The 22,469-nt window shown below is 47.7% G+C and overlaps 1 protein-coding gene across 1 annotated transcript; it reads left to right on the top strand.

Annotated features, from left to right (window-relative positions):
• Positions 1 to 295: 295 nt before the first annotated feature.
• LOC119923076 (olfactory receptor 14A16-like) lies at positions 296 to 21,248 on the top strand (the record flags this gene model as incomplete). Its single annotated transcript, XM_038742630.1, is given in 9 exon segments — positions 296 to 321; positions 3,663 to 4,593; positions 4,595 to 4,755; positions 6,685 to 6,763; positions 10,894 to 11,014; positions 11,168 to 11,265; positions 11,527 to 11,564; positions 12,858 to 13,006; positions 21,163 to 21,248. Coding segments are annotated over 9 exon segments (1,689 nt in total), but the record flags the coding sequence as incomplete, so codon positions are not given.
• Between the last annotated feature and the right edge of the window lie 1,221 nt (positions 21,249 to 22,469).

A 22,469-nucleotide genomic window follows, 5' to 3' on the forward strand; every position in this document is an offset into this window, starting at 1 on the left:
TCATGGGTTTGAATCCCGACTCCACCACATGTCTGCTGTGTGACCTGGGGCAAGTCACTTAACTTCTCTGAGCCTCAGTTACGTCACCTGTAAAATGGGGTTAAAGCTGTGAGCCCCACGTGGGACAACTTGATCACCTTGTGTGTCCCCCAGCGCTTAGAAGAGTGCTCTGCACATAGTAAGTGCTTAACAAATGCCATCATTATTATAGAGTTTTCGTGGTAAAAATACAGAAGTAGTTTACCATTGCCTTCTTCCCTGCAGTAAACTTGAGTCTCCTCCTCGACTCTCTCCCATGACACTGCTGCCCAGCAGAGGGGAGTTTTGAATTGCAGCAGATTGCCTTCCACCCGCTAGCCACTGCCCAAGCTGGGAATGGAATGGGTATGCCCCTACTTAACTGTCCGTCTGGTAGCCGAGACTGGTAGAGTACTGAAAACTCTTCAGGTACGATTCTGAGTTGGGGGAGCGATGCTTTAGCAAGTAGTTAAATGAACAAATGATTGGGTAAATAGGTGTGGGTTTGTGTGACTGTGTGTATTTACGTAACCACAGTCAGTTTAAGAGAGAGAGAGAGAGGGAGAGAGAGAGGGAGAGAGAGAGAGAGAGAGAGAGAGAGAGAGAGAGAGAGAGAGAGTGTGTGTGTGTGTGTGTGTGTGTGTGTGTGTGTGTGTGTGAGTGGCTGGCTGGGGCCCTGCAGCACAGCCTCAGCATTATGCAGTGGTCACATTGGAGAGAAGTGGGTCCTGGATGTCAGAAAATGTTTCTGTTGGGAAAGTGAGAGGGAGGGAATGAGAGGGTGTGATTGGTTCTAGACTACCAGCACTATCATCAACTCCTCCATGCAGAAATGTCAGGTGAACACAATGGAGGTAAGAGATTCAGTCCCTTCCCTGCTGGACCTACCAGTCTGCTGGGCAAGACTGATCCAAAATAATTTACATCTAGGGGGAAATAAGCATGAAAATGTGAATGCACAGCTTAATAACTTCTTCCACAGTAATGTGAATCTATATGCAGGGAAGACCTATGAGCAGTTGTGAATGTGTAAATGCAGAGTTGGCATCTGGGCTGATTTGGCATGGGGAGAAGAAACCTCAATCTGGGCAAATTTGGAGGCAGAGGGAGATTTGGGCAGAAGGAAAGATCTAAGCCATGTGTTGGAGAAGGGAATGTCCTTGGAGAAGCACAGGGAGCAAATCTGTTTCCAAGGGCTGGAGGGGAGTTGGTGAAGAGGGAAGGGAAACACGGAGGACAACACTGGTCAAAAGCCTTGAAGCTAGTGGCAAGGAGTTGATTGGAGTCAACCAGACTTCATTCTGTTTCATTTTCCTGTGAGAACCACAGTCAGATTGGTTATGTCGGCATCTGTGTATCAAAGCGGGGGCAGGGGAGACAGTGAGCAAACCTTGGCCGGCAGAGGTCTGGAGGGGAGGAGGAGAAGGGAATCTTCTCCCATCATCTTCCAGGGAAAAAAATGTGTCTGGGCCCAGTGAGAGGCAAAGAGTAGTGGTAGTAGTAAGGGGACCTGGGTTCTAATCCTGACTCTGCTATTAATTAATTCATTCATTCAATCGTATTAACTGAGCACTTACTATGTGCAGAGAACTGTACTGAATGCTCGGAAGGTACAATTCGGCAACAGATAGAGACAATCCCTACCTAACAAGAAGCTTAGGAAACTGGGTTCTAATCATGGCTCTGCCCCTTGACTGCTGGGTGACTTGGCCAAGGCACTTTGCTTCTCTGTGCCTCAAATACTGCATCTGTAAAATAGGAATTAAGACTAAGCCCTAAGTGCTCAGTTAATACCATTGTTTGATTAATTGATGGGTACATACCCCTGCCCCCCCTCAGGATCACACCTGGAAAGTTTCCAGTACTCGTCCAGGTTCAGCCAAGGGAGGAAGAGTCAAGCAGAGGGATGCCCATTCCATTCCTACCTTGGGCAGTGGCTAGGGGGTGGAAGACAATCTGCTGCATGTCAAATCGCACCTGTTCTGGTCAGCAGTGGCAGGGGAGAGAGTCGAGGGTGGAGACTCACATTTACTGGGTGGAAGAACCATTTCTCTGTTATTACCAAGAAAACTCTATGGATCCACTACCAGAACGCTTGCAGATGGAGGTGGGGCATTCTGGGAGATATGTGTCTATGGAGTTGCTATAGGTCGGAGGCCAATCCACAGTATAAGTCAACACATGCCAGAGCACTGCACATATTAATCCTATTGAACACTACAGGTGAAAAATAAATACAACAGATTGATTTAATAATAATGATGATGGAATTTGTTAAGCTCTCACTATGTGTGAAGCACTGTTATAAACGCTAGCAAACTCCAAAAGTAATTAGTGTTGATTACTTCATCGATGCTATCAATCCATCATATTTATTAAGCATTTATGGTATGTGGAGTCTACCCACTAGACTGTTACCTCCTGGTGGGGAGGAAACTATCTGCCAACTCCGTTGGACTGAACTCTCCCTAGCACTTACTAGAGTGCTATTCAGTAAATACCATTGAGCTATTGATTGATGTGCTCATACCCTGCCGGTCTCACCTCCGCAACATTGTCAAGATCTGCCCTTTCCTCTCCATCCAAACTGCTACCCTGCTCGTTCAAGCTCTCATCCTAATCTGTCTGGATTACTGTATCAGCCTCCTCTCCGATCTCCCATCCTCTTGTCTCTCCCCACTTCAATCCATACTTCATGCCGCTGCCCGGATTGTCTTTGTCCAGAAACGCTCTGGGCATGTTACTCCCCTCCTCAAAAATCTCCAGTGGCTACCAATCAACCTACGCATCAGGCAAAAAATCCTCACCCTCGACTTCAAGGCTCTCCATCACCTCGCCCCCTCCTACCTCACCTCCCTTCTCTCCTTCTACAGCCCAGCCTGCACCCTCCGCTCCTCTGCCACTAATCTCCACACCGTGCCTCGTTCTCGCCTATCCTGACATCGACCCCCGGCCCACGTCATCCCCCTCGTCTGGAATGTCCTCCCTCTGCACATCCGCCAAGCTAGCTCTCTTCTTCCCTTCAAGGCCCAACTGAGAGCTCATCTCCTCCAGGAGGCCTTGCCAGACTGAGACCCCTCCTTCTTCTCTCCCTCCTCCCCCTCCCCTTCCCCCCCGCCTTACCTCCTCTCCCTCACCACAGCACCTGTATATATGTATATATGTTTGTACGTATTTATTACTCTATTTATTTATTTATTTTACTTGTACATATATATTCTAATTATTTTATTTTGTTAATATGTTTTGTTTTGTTCTCTGTCTCCCCCTTCTAGACTGTGAGCCCACTGTTGGGTAGGGACCGTCTCTATATGTTGCCAACTTGTACTTTCCAAGCGCTTAGTACAGTGCTCTGAACACAGTAAGCGCTCAATAAATACGATTGAATGAATGAATGAATACCCCTACATTTATCAATACTATTGAACTCTATAGGTGATCAATGAGTACAATTGCCTTATTTATTAAAATGGGAATCAATCATATTTATTGATCACTTACAGTATGTAGAGTACTGTACTAAGTGCTTGGGAGGGTACAATATGATATCATTTGTAGAAGTGTTACCTGCCCAAATGGAACTTACAACCTGGAGTGAATGCCAATATTTCTAAATTGAAGTTCCCCTCTTCCTTTCCAGGGAGTCAGCATCATCTCCCAGCAATGATCAACATCTCCACCGTGACTGAGTTCCTCCTCCTGGGGTTCTCTGACATCCGGGAGCTGCAACTGCTCCACACCACGCTGTTCCTCCTTGTCTACCTAGTAGCCGTTCTGGGGAATCTTCTCATTGTTGCTGCCACCACTCTCGACCAGCGTCTCCACACCCCCATGTACTTCTTTCTCAAGAACTTGTCCTTCATAGACCTCTGCTATATTTCTACCACGGTACCCAAAGCCATCGTCATCTCCTTGACCGGTGATAGCTCCATCTCCTTTCTAGGTTGTGTCTCACAGCTCTTCCTAGTGGTCTTGTTTGCCGGTTCAGAGCTTTTTGTCCTCACCGCAATGTCTTATGACCGCTATGCTGCCATCTGCTCCCCCCTGCTTTATGAGCTCATCATGAACAAAACAGCCTGTATGCTCATGGCAGCAGCGTCATGGCTCAGTGGGGGTCTGTTTGGAGTCTTGAGTTCAGCTTCCACCTTCTCATTGACTTTTTGTGGGTCCAATATTGTTGAGCAGTTCTTCTGTGACGTCCCCCCGCTGCTGAAGATCTCCTGCTCTGAAGTCCACATTGCCATTGATGTGAGTGTAGCTGCTGGGTTAGTCTTAGATGCCATCTGCTTCACCTACATCACCCTCCCCTACGTCTTCATCTTCTCAGCCGTGCTGAGGATGCCATCCTCTGAGGGCCGAGCCAAAGCCTTCTCCACCTGCCTGCCCCATCTCACTGTCATCATCATTTTTCTCTTTACCGGATTCTTTGCCTATCTCAAACCACCTGCAGACTTGCCCTCAGCTCTAGATCTGCTGGTTTCCATGTTCTACACTGTGGTGCCCCCCACTGTGAACCCCCTCATCTACAGCCTGAGGAACAGGGACCTGAAGGCTGCCCTGGGCAGGATCCTAAGGGGGACATTCCCCCAACATCCATTCTGGGACAAAATACCTGTGTCAATGTACTAATAGTCCCGTACCCTCAATAAAAGGAGGAATTGCCATTAAGCATATCCATATATATTCCACTGAACAAGAGGCCCGAAGATCAAGTCTGGGTATTCAGGATTTGTCAAGGTCTGGGAAGTTGGCTGATAAGACTAGGTCATGAGTGGCAGTGCATTCCCTAGGAAGCCTCATGGCTCAATGGCATGTGAATGGGTGTCACATGACCTGAGTTCTAATCCCAACTCGGCCACTGGCCTGCTGTGTGACCTGGAGCTTGTGTCTTACCATTCCAGGGCTTTCACTTCCTCTTACACTCTGAGCCCCTGTGGGACAGGAAACATGTCTGTTTGGAATATAATTTCATCCTTGGACTGTAAGCTCATTGTGGGCACGGATTGTATCCACCAACTCCATTGTATTGTACTTTTCAAAGCGCTTAGTACAATGTAATGCACACAGTAAGCACTCAACAAATACTATCGATAGATTGAATTATTTATCATCACGTGGCACAGACCTTGACACAGAAATTGCTAACACCGAATAATAAAAATGATAATAATAATGGTGTTTGAAAAGAGACAGACACATTCACTGATGGAACTCTATTCATTCATTCATTCATTCATTCAATCGTATTTATTGAGCGCTTACTGTGTGCAGAAAACTGGACTAAGTGCTTGGGGAGTACAATTTGGCAACATATAGAGGCGGTCCCTACCCAACAACGGGCTCGCAGTTTAGAAGGGGGAGACAGACAACAAAATAAAACATGTAGACAGGTGTCAAAACTATCAGAATAAATAGAATAATAGCTATATGGACATCATTAACAAAATAGAGTAGTAAATACGTACAAGTAAAAGAAATAGAGTAATAAATCTGTATAAATATAGACAAGTGCTGTGGGGAGGGGAAGGAGGTAGGACAGAGAGGAGGGATGGGGAGGAGGAGAGGAAACAGGAGGTTCAATCTGGAAAGGCCTCCTGGAGGAGGTGAGCTCTCAGTAGAGCTTTGAAGGGAGGAAAAGAGCTAGTTTGGTTGATATGTGGATGGAGGGCATTTCACGCCGGGGGAGGACATGGGCCGGGGGTCAATGGTGGGACAAGAAAGAACGAAGCACAGTGAGGAGGTTACAGGTAGAGGATTGGAGGATACAGGCTGGGCTGGAAAAGGAGAGAAGGGAGTTGAGGTAGGAGGTGGCAATGTGATGGAGAGCCTTGAAGCCGAGAAGAGGAGTTTTTGCATGATGTGTAGGTTGACAGGAAACCACTGGAGATTTTTGAGGTGGGGGGTAACATGCCCAGAGCGTCCCCGGATCTCCCAGAATGTGCCCAGGGAGAGACAGGAGGATGGGAGATCAGAGAGGAGGCTGGTGCAGTAATTCAGTCAGGACAGGATGAGAGATTGAACCAGCAAGGTAGTGGTTTGGAACTCTAGTTTCCAGAACGCAGGTTAGTAAATCATCACAACAAGAGGAGCTATTTCCATCCTATTCGTCCTCAACCCAGGAATTTCTCCTTCCCATCATCTCATCCTGAAAACCTCAATTCCCTGCCCCACCCCACTCAGCCTGGGGCAGGATCATAGGATGGATGCAGAGGAATCTCTTGCTCTCTCGAGCTTTGAAATCAGAAGTTGTCAGAAAATGAAATCTATCAACTGACTGACTAAATGAGAAGCTGGCTGTCTAAGGTGGTATATGAGATGAAGCTGAAACCATCCACAGTTGATGTAGATTGTCAGTAACATTAGAAACGGTTGGGATGTTGGGATGCAGATGCTGTTATCTCCATGGGAACCCCCGGGTGCGGCACCATTGCTGCAGCTTTAGAGCCGGGTCCTTTATCCCTAAAGGACCTCAGGGACCTCCCAGGCAGAGGATTTTGGCATTGACCAGAACACGAGGTCCCACCTGAGTTGAACCTCCAGGGGTTCCCCACAGAGCAGTGGCTGTTTTATCTATGGGGACGGGGGACTCTCTGAAGAACATCTCCCTGCCCACAGGAGATAAGAGAGGGGCTGAGGGTGTCACGCTGTCCCTTCCTTCATTGCCAGCTGCACCCAAGAACTGGAGTGTAGGGAGGAGCATCCCAACTCGGCGGAGGTCCGAGCCCTACAGACTTACGCTGCCCCAGTGAGTGTGACTGGAGGGTGTTGGAGGTGGAGGGAGAGACCACGATGGGGATGCAAGAGATGGAGCCATTCAGGGGAAATGCTCACACATGGGGCCATGGTTGGACTTTGGGTCAGGGCTACGTCCTCATAAGGGCAGGTGGGCTTTCAGGAGGGTAGGTATTTGACAGTGCAGTGGCCCCAACCATCATTCATCTCCCCTTCCTCATCCACCTCCATCCAGCTAAAGTGTCCGACTGGGGCCCCACTGCACAGTGTAAGCATTATGTTGTGGTCATTTCAGCCAAGAGTGTGTCCTGGATGTCAGAAATGTTTCTGGTGAGAAATGACAGGGAGGGAATGAGAGAGTGTGATTGGTTCTAGACCTCGAGCATTCTCATCAACTCCTCCATGCAGGAACCTTGTGTGAACACGATGGAGGTAATCCCTTCCCTCCTGGACTTACCAGTCTGCTGGGCTAGACTGATTCAAAAGAATTTACAGCTAGGGAGAAATAAGACTGGAAAGCTGGATGCACAGCTTGATAAGTGCTTAGTAATGTGAATCTATGGGTAGGGAAGTGCAATGAGCAGTTGTGAATGTGTAAATGCAGAGGAAGTATCTGGCCTGAATCGGCATGGGGAAAATAAACATCAATCTGAGCAAGTCTGAGGGGACAGGGAGATTCGGGAAGAAAGAAGGATCTAAGCCATGTGTTGGAAAAGGGAAGGTCCTTTTTCATTCATTCATTCATTCATTCATTCAATCGTGATTATTAAGCGCTTACTGTGTGCAGAGCACTGTACTAAGTGCTTGGACAACAAAACAAAACAAATGGACAGGTGACAATACCATCAGAATAAATAGAATTATAGCTAAATACACATCATTAATAAAAAAGAGTAATAAATATGCACAAACATGTACAAGTGCTGTGGGGAGGGGAAGAGCCTTGAAGCTAGTGGCAACGAGTTGATTGGAGTCAACCGGGCTTCAGTCTGTTTCATTTTCCTCTGAGAACCACAATCGGATTGGTTGTGTCAGCCGCTGTGTGTGTATCCAAGGTGGGGCAGAGGAGGCAGTGAGCAAACCTTGGTCGGCAGAGGTCTGGAGGGGAGGAGGAGAAGGGAATCTTCTCCCAACACTTCCCGGGGAAAAAGGGTATATGGGCCCAGGGTGAGGCAAAAAGCAGTGGTAGTAGTGAGGGAACCTGGGTTCTTATCCTGACTCTGCCACTCATTCCTTCATTCATTCATTTACACAATTGTATTGACTGAGTGCTTACTGTGTACAGAGCACTGTACTAAGTGCTTGGAAAGTAAAATTTGGCAACAAATAGGGACAATCCCTACCCAACAACTGGCTCAGGGACCTAGGTTCTAATCCTGGCTCTGCCCCTTGTCTGCTGTGTGGTGTCGGACAATAATAGTAATAATAATGATGGCATTTATTAAGCACTTACTACATGCAAAGCACTGTTCTAAGCGCTGGGGAGGTTACGAGGAGATCAGGTTGTCCCATGGGGGGCTCACAGTCTTAATCCCCATTTTACAGATGAGGGAACTGAGGCCCAGAGAACTTCAGTGACTGGCCCAAAGTTACACAGCTGACAATTGGTAGAGCCGGGATTTGAACTCATGACCCCTGACTCCAAAGCCCAGGCTTTTTCCACTGAGCCATGCTGCTGGACACGTCACCTTGCTTCCATGTGCCTCAAATACCGCATCTCTAAAATGGGAATTAAGAGTGAGTCTCACGTGGTAGAAAGCCTTGAAGAAATTTGTGAGGTATTTTTTCATGTGAAAAGATACATGGTGCCAGTGAAGGGTTTGGAAGAGAGATGTTTGAATGCTTCTTTTTCTTTTCTTATGCTATCGTGTCATCTCTGACCCATAGCAAATGAATGGACATATCTCTCCAGGAATGCCCCATTCCACAACTGCAAATGTTCTGGTAGTTCATCCATAGAGTTTTCTTGGAAAAATACAGGAGTGGTTTACCATTGTCTTCTTCCCTGCAGTAAACTTGAGTCTCCTCCTCGACTCTCTTCCATGACACTGCCCCCCAGCATAGGGGAGTTTTGAATGCAGAGCACTGTACTAAGAGCTTGGGAAGTACAAGTCGGCAACATACAGAGACGGTCCCTATCCAACAATGGGCTCACAGTCTTGAAGGGGGAGACAGACAGCAAAGCAAAACATGTACACAGGTGTCAAAATCACCAGAATAAATAGAATTAATGCTATATGCACGTCATTAACAAAATAAATAGAATGGTAAATATGTACACGTTAAATAGAGTAATAAATCTGTGCTATAGATATATATACAAGTGCTGTGAGGATGGGAAGGAGGAAGGGTGGGGGGTGGGGAGGAGGAGAGGAAAAAGGGGGCTCAATCTGGGAAGGGCTCCTGAAGGAGGTGAGCTCTCAGTAGGGCTTTGAAGGGAGGAAGAAGGCTAGCTTGGTGGATGTGTGGAGGAAGGGCATTCCAGGCCAGAGGAAGGACGTGGGCCGGGGGTCGACGGCGGTAGAGGCTAGAACGAGGTACAGTTAGGAGGTTAGCGGCAGAGGAGTGGAGGGTGAGGGCTGGGCTGTAGAAGGAAAGTAGGGAGGTGAGGTAGGACGGGGCAAGGTGATGGAGAGCCTTGAAGCCGAGAATGAGGAGTTTTTGCTTGATTCGTAGGCTGACAGGCCACCACACTGCAGATTTTTGAGGAGGGGAGTAACATGCCCTGAGCGTTTCTGCACAAATATGATCCGAGCAGCAGAGTGAAGTATAGACTGAAGTGGGGAGAGACAGAAGGATGGGAGATCAGAGAGGAGGGTTATGTGGTAATCCAGTTGGGATAGATTGAGAGACTGAACCAGTAAGGCAGCATTTTGAATGGAGAGGAAAGGGCAGATCTTGGCGATATTGTGGAGGTGAGACCAGCAGGTTTTGGTGATGGATTGGATGTGTTGGGTGAACGAGAGTGCTGAGTCGAGGATGACACCAAGGTTGTGGGCTTGTGAGATGGGAAGGGTGGTAGTGCTGTCTACAGTGATGGGAAATTCAGGTAGAGGGCAGGGTTTGGGAGGGAAGACAAGGAGTTCAGTCTTGGAAATATTGAGTTTTAGATCACTGGCAGACATCCAGATGGAGATTTCCTGAAGGCAGGAGGAGACACGAGCCTGGAGGGAGGGAGAGAGCAGGGGCAGAGATGTAGATTTGGGTGTCATCAGCGTAGAGATGATAGTTCAAGCCATGGGAGCGAATGGGTTCACTAAAGGAGTGAGTGTAGATATAGAACAGAAGGGAACCAAGAACAGACCCTTGAGGAACCCCTACAGTAAGGGGATGGGAGGGGGAGGAGGAGCCCACAGAGGAGACTGAGAATGAATGGCCGGAGAGATAAGAGGAGAACCAGGAGAGGACGGAGCCTGTGAAGCCAAGGTTGGATAGCATGTTGAGGAGAAGGGGGTGGTCCACAGTGTCGAAGGCAGCTGAGAGGTCGAGGAGCATTAGGATAGAGTAGGATCACTTAGTACAGTGTTCTGCACACAGTGAGTATTCAGTGAACACCATGGATTGAGCTATTGCTTGATGTGTTCATATCCCTACATGTATCAATACTATTGAACTCTATAGGTGATCAATAAATACAACTGCTTTATTTATTAAAATGGGAGTCAATTATATTTATTGATCACTTACAGTGTGTAGAACGTTGTACTAAGTGCTTGGGAGGATGCGATATAATATAATTTGTAGGAGTGGTACCTGCTCAAAAGGAACTTACAGCCTGGAGGGAATGCCAATATTTCCAAAATGAAGTTCCCCTTTTCCTTTCCAGGGACTCAGCATCATCTCCCAGAAATGACCAACATCTCCACGGTGACTGAATTCCTCCTCCTGGGGTTCTCTGACATCCGGGAGCTACAGCTGCTCCATGCCACACTGTTTCCCCTGGTCTACCTAGTAGCCCTTCTGGGGAATCTCCTCATTATTGCTGTCACCACCGTTGACCAGCGTCTCCACACCCCCATGTACTTCTTTCTCAAGAACTTGTCCTTCATAGACCTCTGCTCCATTTCTACCACGGTACCCAAATCCATTGTCAGCTCTTTGTCCAGTGACAGCTCCATCTCCTTTCTGGGTTGTGTCTCGCAGTTCTTCCTAGTGGTCCTGCTTGCCGCTTCAGAGTTATTTGTCCTCACTGCAATGTCTTATGACCGCTATGCCGCCATCTGTTCCCCCCTGCGCTATGTGCTCATCATGAACAAAACAGCTTGTATGCGCATGGCAGCAGCGTCATGGCTCAGTGGGGATCTGCTGGGAGTCTTGTTTTCAGCTTCTACTTTCTCCCAGACCTTTTGTGGATCCAGTGCTGTCCAGCAGTTCTTCTGTGACGTCCCCCCTCTACTGAAGATCTCCTGCTCTGAAGTCCACATTGCCACTGATGTGAGTATGGCTGCAGCGTTCATCTTGGACGCCCTCTGCTTCACTAGCGTCACCCTCTCCTACATCTTCATCTTCTCAGCCGTGCTGAGGATGCCGTTCTCTGAGGGCCGAACCAAAGCCTTCTTCGCCTGCCTGCCCCATCTCACTGTCTTCATCATTTTTGTCTTTACCGCAGCATTTGCCTTTCTCAAACCACCTGCAGACTCGCCCTCAGCTCTGGACCTACTGGTTTCCATGTCCTACACCATGGTGCCCCCCACTGTGAACCCCCTCATTTACAGCCTGAGGAACAGGGACCTGAAGGCTGCCCTGGGCAAGATCCTAAAGGGGACATTCCCCCAGCATCCGTGCTGGCACAAAATGCCTGAGTCCATGCACCAGTAATCCCCTACCCGCCCTTAAAGGAGGAATTGCCTTTGGACATATCCATATATATCCCACTGAACCAGAGTCCCAAAGAAGAGGTCTGGATATTCAGGATTTTTCAAGGTCTGGGAGGTTGGTTGATAAGATTAGGTCATGACTGTGAGCCTACTGTTGGGTAGGGACTGTCTCTATATATTGCCAATTTGTACTTCCCAAGCGCTTAGTACAGTGCTCTGCACATAGTAAGCGCTCAATAAATACGATTGATGATGATGATGATGATGAGTGACAATGCATTCCCTAGGAGGACTCATGACTAAGTGGCATGTAAATGGGTGTCACATGATTACCTGAGTTAATAATGATAATAATAATAATAATAATGGCATTTATTAAGCGCATACATTGTGCAAAGCACTGTTCTAAGCTCTGGGGAGGTTTCAAGGTGATCAGGTTGTCCCACGTGGGGTTCACAATCTTAATCCCCATTTTACAGATGAGTTCTAACCCCAGCTCGGCCACTGGCCTGCTGTGTGATCTGGCATTAGTTCTTACCATTCCAGGGCTCTCACTTCCTCTTACACTCTGAGCCCTTGTGGGACAGGAAACGTGTCTGATTGGACTGTAATTTCACTTTTGGCCTGTAAACCCATTGTGGGCACGCATTGAATCTACCAACTCCGTTGTATTGTACTCTTCAAAGTGCTTACTACAATGTTCTGCGCACAGTAAACACACAACAAATACATTCGATCGATAGAATTATTTCGTTTCTGCTTCATCATGTGGCACAGACGTGGACACAGAAATTGTTAACACCTGATAACAAAAATGATAAGAATCATAATAATGGAGTTTGAAAGGGGACAGAGACATTCACTGTTGGAACTCTAGCTTCCAGAACCCAAGTTATTAAATCATCACATCAAGAGGAGCCATTTCCATCCTATTCTTCCTCAAGTCAGGAATTTCTCCTTCCCATCATCCCATTCCCAAAACCCCAGTTCCCTGTCCCACCCCACTCAGCCTGGGGGAGAATCATAGGACGGATTCAGAGGAATGTCTTCCTGTGTCTAGCTTTGCAATCAGAAGGTGTCAGAAAATGAAATTGTTCAGTTGACTGAATGAGAAGCTGATTGACTAAGGTTGTATATGAGGTGAAGCTGAAACCACCCACAGTTGTCGTAAATTGTCATTAATGTTAGAAACAGTTGGGATGTTGCGATGCAGATGCTGTTGTTTCCATGGAAATCCTGTGGTGCAGCACCATTGCTGCAGGTTTAGAGACTGGGCCTTTATCTCCGCAGGACCTCAGGGGCCTCTCAGGCAGAGGTTTTTGGCATCGGCCAGGACACGAGGTCCCACAAGCGTTGGCCCCCCAGGGATTCCCTACGGCTCAGTGGCAGCTTTATCTTTGAGGAGGGGGACTCGCGGGAGAACATCTCCCGGCCCAGAGGTGATCAGAGAGGGGCTGAGGGTACCATGGCGTCCCTTCCTTCATAGCCAGCTGCACCCAAGAACTGGACTGGAGAGAGGACCATCCCAAGCCAGCCGAGGTCACAGCCCTCCAGCCCTACGCTGCCCCAGTGAGTGTGACTGGCGGGTGGTGGAGCAAGAGGGAGAAACCATGATGGGGTTGCCAGAGATGGAGCCATTCTGTGGAAGTGCTCCCACACGGAGCCAGTTTCGGGATTTGGGGCAGGGTCACATCCTCAGGGGGGCAGGTGGGCTCTCAGGAGAAGCAGCATGGCTCAGTGGAAAGAGCATGGGCTTTGGAGTCAGAGGTCATGGCTTCAAATCCCAGCTCCTCCGGTTGTCAGCTGTGTGACTTTGGGCAAGTCACTTAACTTCTCTGTGCCTCAGTTATCTCATCTGTAAAATGGGAATTAAGAATGTGAGCCCCACGTGTGACTCCCTTCTCTCCTTCTACAGCCCAGCCCTCACCCTCTGCTCCTCTGCCACACATCTCCTTACTGTGCCTCGTTCTCGCCCATCCCACTGTCGACCCCCGGTCCACGTCCTCCCCTGGCCTGGAATGCCCTCCCTCCCCACATCCGCCAAGCTAGCTCTCTTCCTCCCTTCAAAGACCTACTGAGAGCTCACCTCCTCCAGGAGGCCTTCCCAGATTAAGCCCCCTCCTTCCTCTTCCCCTCCCCCCTCCCCATCCCCCCCGACTTACCTCCTTCCCCTCTCCACAGTACCTGTATATATGTTTGTACATATTTATTACTCTATTTATTTTACTTGTACATATTTATTCTATTTATTTTATTTTGTTAATATGCTTTGTTTTGTTTTCTGTATCCCCCTTCTAGACTGTGAGCCCGCTATTGGGTAAGGACCGTCTCTATATGTTGCCAACTTGTACTTCCCAAGCGCTTAGTACAGTGCTCTGCACACAATAAGTACTCAATAAATACGATTGAAAGAATGAATGAATGAATGGGACAACCTGATCACCTTGTAACCTCTCCAGTGCTTAGAACAGTGGTTTGCACATAGTAAACACTAAATAAGTATTATTATTATTATTATTATTATTATTATTATTATCATTATCATTATTATTACGCATTTGACAGTTCGGTGGCCCCAACCATCACTTATCTCCCCTTCCTCAACCGTCTCCATCCAGCTAACATGGAAGTCGCTTCCTGGCTTTTGCCCTGCTGCACAGCGGAAGCACTTCGGCCAGGAGTTTGTCCTGGACGTCAGAAAATGTTTCTGGAGAGAAGTGACAGGGAGGGAATGAGAGAATGTGAGAGATTGTTTCTAGACCAAGAGCACTATCATCAACTCCTCCATGCAGGAATGTTGGGTGAACACAATGGAGGTAAGAGATTCATTCCCTTCCCTCCTGGACTTACCAGCCTGCTGGGCTAGACTGATCCAAAAGGATTTACAGCTAGGGGGAAATAAGAATGGAAAGGTGGATGCACAGCTTAACAAGTGCTTAGTAATGTGAATCTACAGGTACGGAAGTGCCATGAGCAGTTGTGAATGTATAAATGCAGAGGTTGTATCTGGCCTGATTTGGCATGGGGAGAAAAAACATCAATCTGGGCAAATTTGAAGGGAGAGGGAGATTCGGGAAGATAGAAGGATCCGAGCCATGTATTGGAGAAGGGAATGTCGTTTTTCATTCATTCATTCATTCAATCGTATTTATTGAGCACTTACTGTGCGCAGAGCAGGGTACTAAGCGCTTGGGAAGTTCAAATCGGCAACATATAGAGAAGGTCCCTACCCAATAACGGGCTCACAATCTAGAAGGGAGAGACAGACAACAAAACAAAACCAGTAGACAGGTGACAATACCATCAGAATATATAGAATTATAGTTAAATACACATCATTAATAAAATGAATAGAGTAATAAATATGTCCAAAATGCACAGGTGCTGAGGGGAGGGGAAGGGGATAGGGTGGAGGGGGGATGGGGAGGGGAGAAGGAGGAGAGGAAAAGGGAGAAGATCTATTTCCAAGGGCTGGAGGGTAGTTGGTGAAGAGGGAAGGGAAACACGGAGGAGAACACCAGTCAAAAGCCTTGAAGCTAGTGGCAAGGAGTTGATTGGAGTCAACCAGACTTCAGTCTGTTTCATTTTCCTCTGAGAACCACAGTCAGATGTGTTGTGTCGGTGGCTGTGTGTGTATCCAAGGTGAGGCAGGGGAGAGAGTGAGCAAACCTTCGCTGGCGGAGGTCTGGAAGGGAGGAGGAGAAGAAAATCTTCTCCCATCACCTTCCTGGGAAAAAATGTGTCTGGGCCCAGGGAGAGGCAAATAGTAGTGGTAGTAGTGAGGGAACCTGGGTTCTAATCCTGACTCTACCATTCGTTCTTTCATTCATTTGATCATATTGATTGAGTGCTTACTGTGTGCAGAACACTGTACTAAGCACTTGGAAAGTACAATTTGGAAAGTACAACCGGCTCGGGAACCTGGCTTCTAATCCTGGCTCTGCCCCTTGTCTACTGTGTGATGTCGGACAAATCACATTGTTTCACTGTGCCTCAGATACCGCATCTGTAAAATGGGATCTGTAAATCTGTAAAAGGTGATGGAGAGCCTAGTAGCCGAGTGTTAGGATTTTTTGCATGATTCATAGGTTGACAGGCAACCACTGGAGATTTTTGAGGAGGGGAGTGACATGCACAGAGTGTTTCTGTGCAAAGAAAATCCGGGCAGCCGAGTGAAGTATAAACTGAACCAGGGAGAGACAGGAGGATGGGAGGTCAGAGAGGAGGCTGGTGCAGTAATCCAGTTGGGATAGGATGAGAAATTGAATCAGCAAGGGAGCCATTTGGAACTCTAGTTTCCAGGACCCAAGTTAGTAAATCATCACAACAGGAGGAGCCATTTCCATCTTATTCTTCCTCAAGCAAGGAATTTCTCCTTCCCATCCTCCCATTCATGAAGCCTCAGTCCCCTGCCCCACCCCACTCAGCCTGGGGGAGGATCAGAGGATGGATTCAGAGGAATCTCTTGCTCTCTCGAGCTTTGAAATCAGAAGGTATCAGAAAATGAAATCTATCAACTGACTGACTGAATGAGAAGCTGATTGTCTAAGGTGGTATATGAGATGAAGCTGAAACCACACACAGTTGATGTAGATTGTCAGTAATATTAGAAACAGTTGGGATGTTGGGATGCAGATGCTGTTGTTTCCATGGGAACCCTGGGGTGCAGAACCATTGCTGCAGCTTTAGGGACTGGCCCTTTACCTCTACAGGACCTCAGGGACCTCGCAGGTAGAGGATTTTGTCATTGGCCAGGACACGAGGTCCCACCTGAGTTGATCCTCCAGGGTTTCTCCACAGAGCAGTGGCAGGTTGATCTTTGGGGATGGGGGACTCTCTAAAGAACATCTCCCTGCCCACAGGAGATAAGAGAGGGGCTGAGGGTGCCGTGCTGTCCCTTCCTTCGTAGCCAGCTGCACCCAAGAACTGGAGTGGAGAGAGGACCATCCCACCCCAGCAGAGGTCAGAGCCCTACAGTCTTATGCTGCCCCAGTGAGTGTGACCCGGGGGTGTTGGAGGGAGAGGGCGAGACCGTGATGAGGTTGCAACAGATGGAGCCATTCAGGGGAAATGCTCACACATGGGGCCAGTGTCAGAATTGAGGGCAGGGCTACATCCTCAGAGGGGCAGGGGGGCTTTCAGGAGGGTAAGTATTTGACAGTGCAGTGGCCCCAACCATCACTCATCTCCTCTTCCTCATCCACCTCCATCCAGCTAAAATGTCTGGCTAGGGCCCTGCTGCACAGCATCAGCATTATGCTGTGGTCACCTCGGCCAGGAGTGGGTTCTGGACGTCAGAAAATTTTTCTGGTGAGAAATGACAGGGAGTGAATGAGAGAGTGGGATTGGTTCTATAACACAAGCACTATCATCAACTCCTCCGTACAGAAATATTGGGTGAACATAATCGAGGTAAGAGATTCAATCCCTTCTCTCCTGGACTTACCAGCCTGCTGGGCAAGACTGATCCAAAATAGCTTACAGCTAGGGGAATATAAGCATGAAAATGCGAATGCAAGCTTAATAACTTCTTCCATAGTAACGTGAATCTATACATAGGGAAGAGCTATGGGCAGTTGTGAATGTGTAAATGCAGAGGTGGCATCTGGGCTGATTTGTCCTGGGGAGAAGAAACATCAATCTGGGCAAATTTGGAGGGAGACAGAGATTCGGGCAGAAGGAAGGTTCTAAGCCATGTGTTGGAGAAGGGAATGTCTTTGGAGAGGCACAGGGAGCACATCTGTTTCCAAGGGCTGGAGGGGAGTTGGTGAAGAGGGAAGGGAAACACAGAGGAGAACACCGGTCAAAAGCCTTGAAGCTAGTGGCAAGGAATTGATTGGAGTCAACCAAACTTCAGTTAGTTTCATTTTCCTCTGAGAACCACAGTCAGATTTGTTGTGTCGGCGGCTATATGTGTGCCCAGGCAGTGAACAAACCTTGGCTGGCAGAGGTCTGGAAGGGAGGAGGAGAAGGGAATCTTCTTCCATCATCTTCCAGGGGAACAGTGTGTCTGGGCCCAGGGAGAGGCAAAGAGTAGTGGTAGTAGTTAGGGGACCTGGGTTCGAATCCTGACTCTGCTAGTAATTCATTCATTTTTTCAATAGTATTTATTGAGTACTATGTGCATTGTACTGTACAAAGTGCTTGGAAAGTACAATTCAGCAACAAATAGAGACAATCTCTACCCAACAACGAGCTCGGGGACTTGGGTTCTAATCCTGCCTCTGCCCCTTGACTGCTGGGTGATGTTGGGCAAGGCACTTTGCTTCTCTGTGCCTCAAATACCGCATCTGTAAAATGGGAATTGACTGAGCCCTAAGTGCTCAGTAAATACCATTGTTTGATTAATTGATGGGAACATGCCCCTGCCCCCTCTCAGGATCACACCTAGAGAGATTCCAGTACTCTAACATACTCAGCTAAGGGAGGGAGAGTCAGGCAGAGGGATACCCATTCTATTCCTAGCTTGGGCATTGGCTAGCTAGTGGAAGGCAGTCCACTACAAGTTAAATGCACCTGTTCTGGGCAGCAGTGGCAGGAAGGAGAGTCGAGGGTGGAGACTCAGGTTTACTGGGTGGAAGAAGGCAATGGCAAACCACTTCTCTATTTTCACCAAGACACCTCTATGGATACAGTACCAGAATGCTTGCCGATGGAGGTGGGGCAGTCTGGGAGAGATGCATCCATGGAGTCGCTAAGGGTCAGAGGCGAATCGACAGCATTAGTCAATATGTGCCAGACCACTTCACATATTAATACTATTGAACATTACAGGTGACAAATAAGTACAACAGATTGATTTAATAATAATGATGATGGTATCTGTTAAGTGCTTACTATGTTTGAGGCACTGTTTCAAGCGCTGGCAAACTCCAAAAGGAATTAGTGTTGATTACTTCATCGATGCTATCATTCCATCATATTTATTAAGCATTCATCGTATGCAGATTCTACCCACTGGATTGTTACCTCCTAGTGGGTAGAAAAATATCTGCCAACTCCGTTGGATTGAACTCTCCCAAACATTCATTCATTCATTCAATAGTATTTATTGAGCGCTGACTGTGTGCAGAGCACTATACTAAGTGCTTGGGAAGTACAAGTCAGCAACATATAGAGACGGTCCCTACCCAACATAGGCTCACAGTCTAGAAGCAGGAGACAGACATCAAAACAAAACATGTAGACAGGTGTCAAAACCATCAGATAAAATAGAATTAAAGCTATATGCACATCATCAACAAATAAATAGAATAGTAAATATGTACAAGTAAAATAAATAGAGTACTAAATCTGTACAAATATATTTACAGGTGCTGTGGGGAGGGGAAGGAGGTAGGCCGGGGGGCTGGGGAGGAGGAGAAGAAAAAAAGGGCTCAGTCTGGGAAGGCCTTCTGGAGGAAGTGAGCTCTCAATAGGGCTTTCAAGGGAGGAAGAGAGCTAGCTAGGCAGATGTGTAGAGGGTGGCCATTCCAGACCAGGGTGAGGACGTGGGCCAGGGGTCGACAGCGGGACAGGCGAGAATGAGGTACAGTGAGGTGGTTAGTGGCAGAGGAACGGAGGGTGCGGGCTGGGCTGGAGAAGGACAGAAGGGAGGTGACAGAGGAGGGGACGAGGTGATGGAGAGCCTTGAAGCCGAGAGTGAGGAGTTTTTGCTTGATTCATAGGTTGACAGGCAGCCAATGGAGAATTTTGAGCAAGGGAGTAACATGCCCAGAACGTTTCTGCACAAAGATGACCCGGGCAGCAGAGTGAAGTATAGACTGAAGTGGGGAGAGACAGGAGGATGGGAGATCAGAGAGGAGGCTGATGCTGTAATCCAGCCAGGATAGGATGAGAGATTGAACCAGCAAGGTAGCGGTTTGGATGGACAGGAAAGGGCGGATCTTGGCGATATTCTGGAGGTGAAACCGGCAGGTTTGGGTGACGGATTGGATGTGAGGGGAGAACGAGAGAGCTGAGTCGAGGATGACACCAAGGTTGCTGGCTTGTGAGATGGGAAGGATGGTAGTGCTGTCTACAGTGACGGGAAAGTCAAGGAGAGAGCAGGGTTTGGGAGGAAAGATAAGGAGTTCCATCTTGGACATATTGAGTTTTAGATGTCGGGCAGACATCCAGATGGAGATGTCCTGAAGGCAAGAGGAGACACGAGCCTGAAAGGAGGGAGAGAGAGCAAGGGCAGAGATGTAGATTTGGGTGTCATCAGCGTAGAAATGATAGTTGAAGCCGTGGGAGCGAATGAGTTCACCAAGGGAGTTAGTGTAGATAGAGAACAGAAGGGGACCAAAAACTGACCCTTGAGGAACCGCAAAAGTAAGGGGTCGAGAGCGGGAGGAGGAGCCCGCAAGGAGACTGAGAATGAATGGCCGGAGAGATAAGAGGAAAACCAGTTGAGGACGGAGCCTGTGAAGGCAAGGTTGGATAGCGTGTAGAGGAGAAGGGGGTGGTCCACGGTGTCGAAGGCAGCTGATAGTTCGAGGAAGATTAGGATAGAATAGGAGCACTTAGTACAGTGCTCTGCACACAGTGAGTATACAGTAAATACCATTGAGCTATTGCTTGATATGTTCATACCCCTACATGTATCAATGCTATTGAACTCTATAGGTGATCAATGAATACAACTGCTTTATTTCTTAAAATGGGAATCAATCATATTTATTGATCGCTTACAGTGTGTAAAGCACTGTATTAAGTGCTTGGGAGGGTACAATATGATATAATTTGTAGAAGTGTTACCTGCCCAGAAGGAACTTAAAGCCTGGAGGGAATGCCAATGTTTCTAAATTGAAGTTCCCCTCTTTCTTTCCAGGGAGTCAGCATCATTTCCCTGAAATGACCAACATCTCCACGGTGGCTGAGTTCCTCCTCCTGGGTTTCTCTGACATCAGGGAGCTGCAGCTGCTCCATGCCATGCTGTTTCTCCTGGTCTACCTACTGGCCCTTCTGGGGAATCTCCTAATTATTGCTGTCACCACCCTCAACCAGCATCTCCACACCCCCATGTACTTCTTTCTCAAGAACTTGTCCTTCACTGCTCTCTGCTACATTTCTACAACGGTACCCAAATCCATTGTCACCTCCTTGACCAATGATAGCTCCATCTCCTTTCTGGGTTGTGTCTTGCAGCTCTTCCTAGTGGTCTTGTTTGCTGCTTCAGAGTTTTATGTTCTCACTGCAATGTCTTATGACCGCTATGCTGCCATCTGCTCCCCCCTGCGCTATGAGCTCATCATGAACAAAACAGCTTGTATACACATGGCAGCAGCGTCATGGCTCAGTGGGGGTCTGTTTGGTGTCTTGCTTTCAGCTTCCACCTTCTCCCTGACATTTTGTGGGTCCAATTTTGTTGAGCAGTTCTTCTGTGACGTCCCCCCTCTGATGAAGATCTCCTGCTCTGAAGTCCACATTGCCATGGATGTGAGTGTGGCTGCTGGGTTAGTCTTAGATGCTGTCTGCTTCATTTACATCATCCTCTCCTATGTCTTCATCTTCTCAGCCGTGCTGAGGATGCCATCCTCCGAGGGCCGAACCAAAGCCCTCTCCACCTGCCTGCCCCATTTCACTGTCATCATCACTTTTCTCTTTACTGCAGTATTTGCCTATCTCAAACCACCTGCAGACTCGCCCTCGGTTCTGGATCTGGTGGCTCCCATGATCTACAGTGTGGTGTCCCCCACTGTGAACCCCCTTATCTACAGCCTGAGGAACAGGGAGCTGAAGGCTGCCCTGGGCAGGATCCTAAAGGGGACATTCCCCCAGCATCCGTTCTTGGACAAAATGTCTGTGTCCATGTACCCATAATCCCCTAACTCCCTTAAAAGAGGAATTGCTCTTCAACATATCCAAATATATCACTGACCCACAGTCCCAAAAATCAAGTCTGAATATTCAGGATTTGTCAAGGTCTAGGCAGTTGGCTGATAAGATTAGGTCGTGAGTGACAATGTATTCCCTAGGAAGCCTCTTGGCTAAATGGCACGCGAATGCGTGTCACATGACCTGAGTTAATAATAATAATAATAGTGGTATTTATTGAGCACATACTATGCAGAAAGCACTGTTCTACGTGCTGGGGAGGTTACAAGGTGATCAAGTTGTCCCACTTGGGGTTCACAGTCTTAATCCCAATTTTACAGACGAGTTCTAGTCCCAGCTCAGCCACTGGCCTGCTGTGAGACCTGGCATTAGTGTTTTACCATTCCAGGGCTCTCACTTCCTCTAACACTCTGAGCCCTTTTGGGACAGGAAACGTGTCTGATTGGATTGTAATTTCATCTTTGGGCTGTAAACCCATTGTGGGCACGGATTAAATCTATCAACTCTATTGTATTGTACTCTTCAAAGTGCTTATTATGATGTTCTGCACACAGTGAACACACAACAAACACATTCGATCGATAGAATTAATTTGTTTCTGCTTCATCACGTGGCATGGACATGGGCACATGAATTGTTAACACCAGATAATAAAAATGATAATAATCATAATAATGGCATTTGAAAGGGGACAGAGACATTCACTGTTGGAACTCTAGTTTCCAGAACCCAGGTTATTAAATCATCACATCAGGAGGAGTCATTTCCATCCTATTCTTCCTCAAGCCAGGAATTTCTCCTTCCCTTCATCCCATTCCCAAAAGCCCAGTCCCCTGCCCCACTCCACTCAGCCTGGGTGAGAATCATAGGATGGATTCAGAGGAATGTCTTGCTCTATCTAGCTTTGCAATCAGAAGGTGTCAGAAAATGAAACTGTTCAACTGACTGATTTAATGAGAAGCTGATTGACTAAGGATGTATATGAGGTGAAGCTGAAACCACCCACAGTTGTTGTAGATTGTCGATAGCATTAGAAACACTTGGGATATTGGGATGCAGATGCTGTTGTTTCCATGGAAATCC

This window comes from Tachyglossus aculeatus, unplaced genomic scaffold, assembly GCF_015852505.1.
Source record: "Tachyglossus aculeatus isolate mTacAcu1 unplaced genomic scaffold, mTacAcu1.pri scaffold_140_arrow_ctg1, whole genome shotgun sequence".
Lineage (NCBI taxonomy): Eukaryota > Metazoa > Chordata > Mammalia > Monotremata > Tachyglossidae > Tachyglossus > Tachyglossus aculeatus.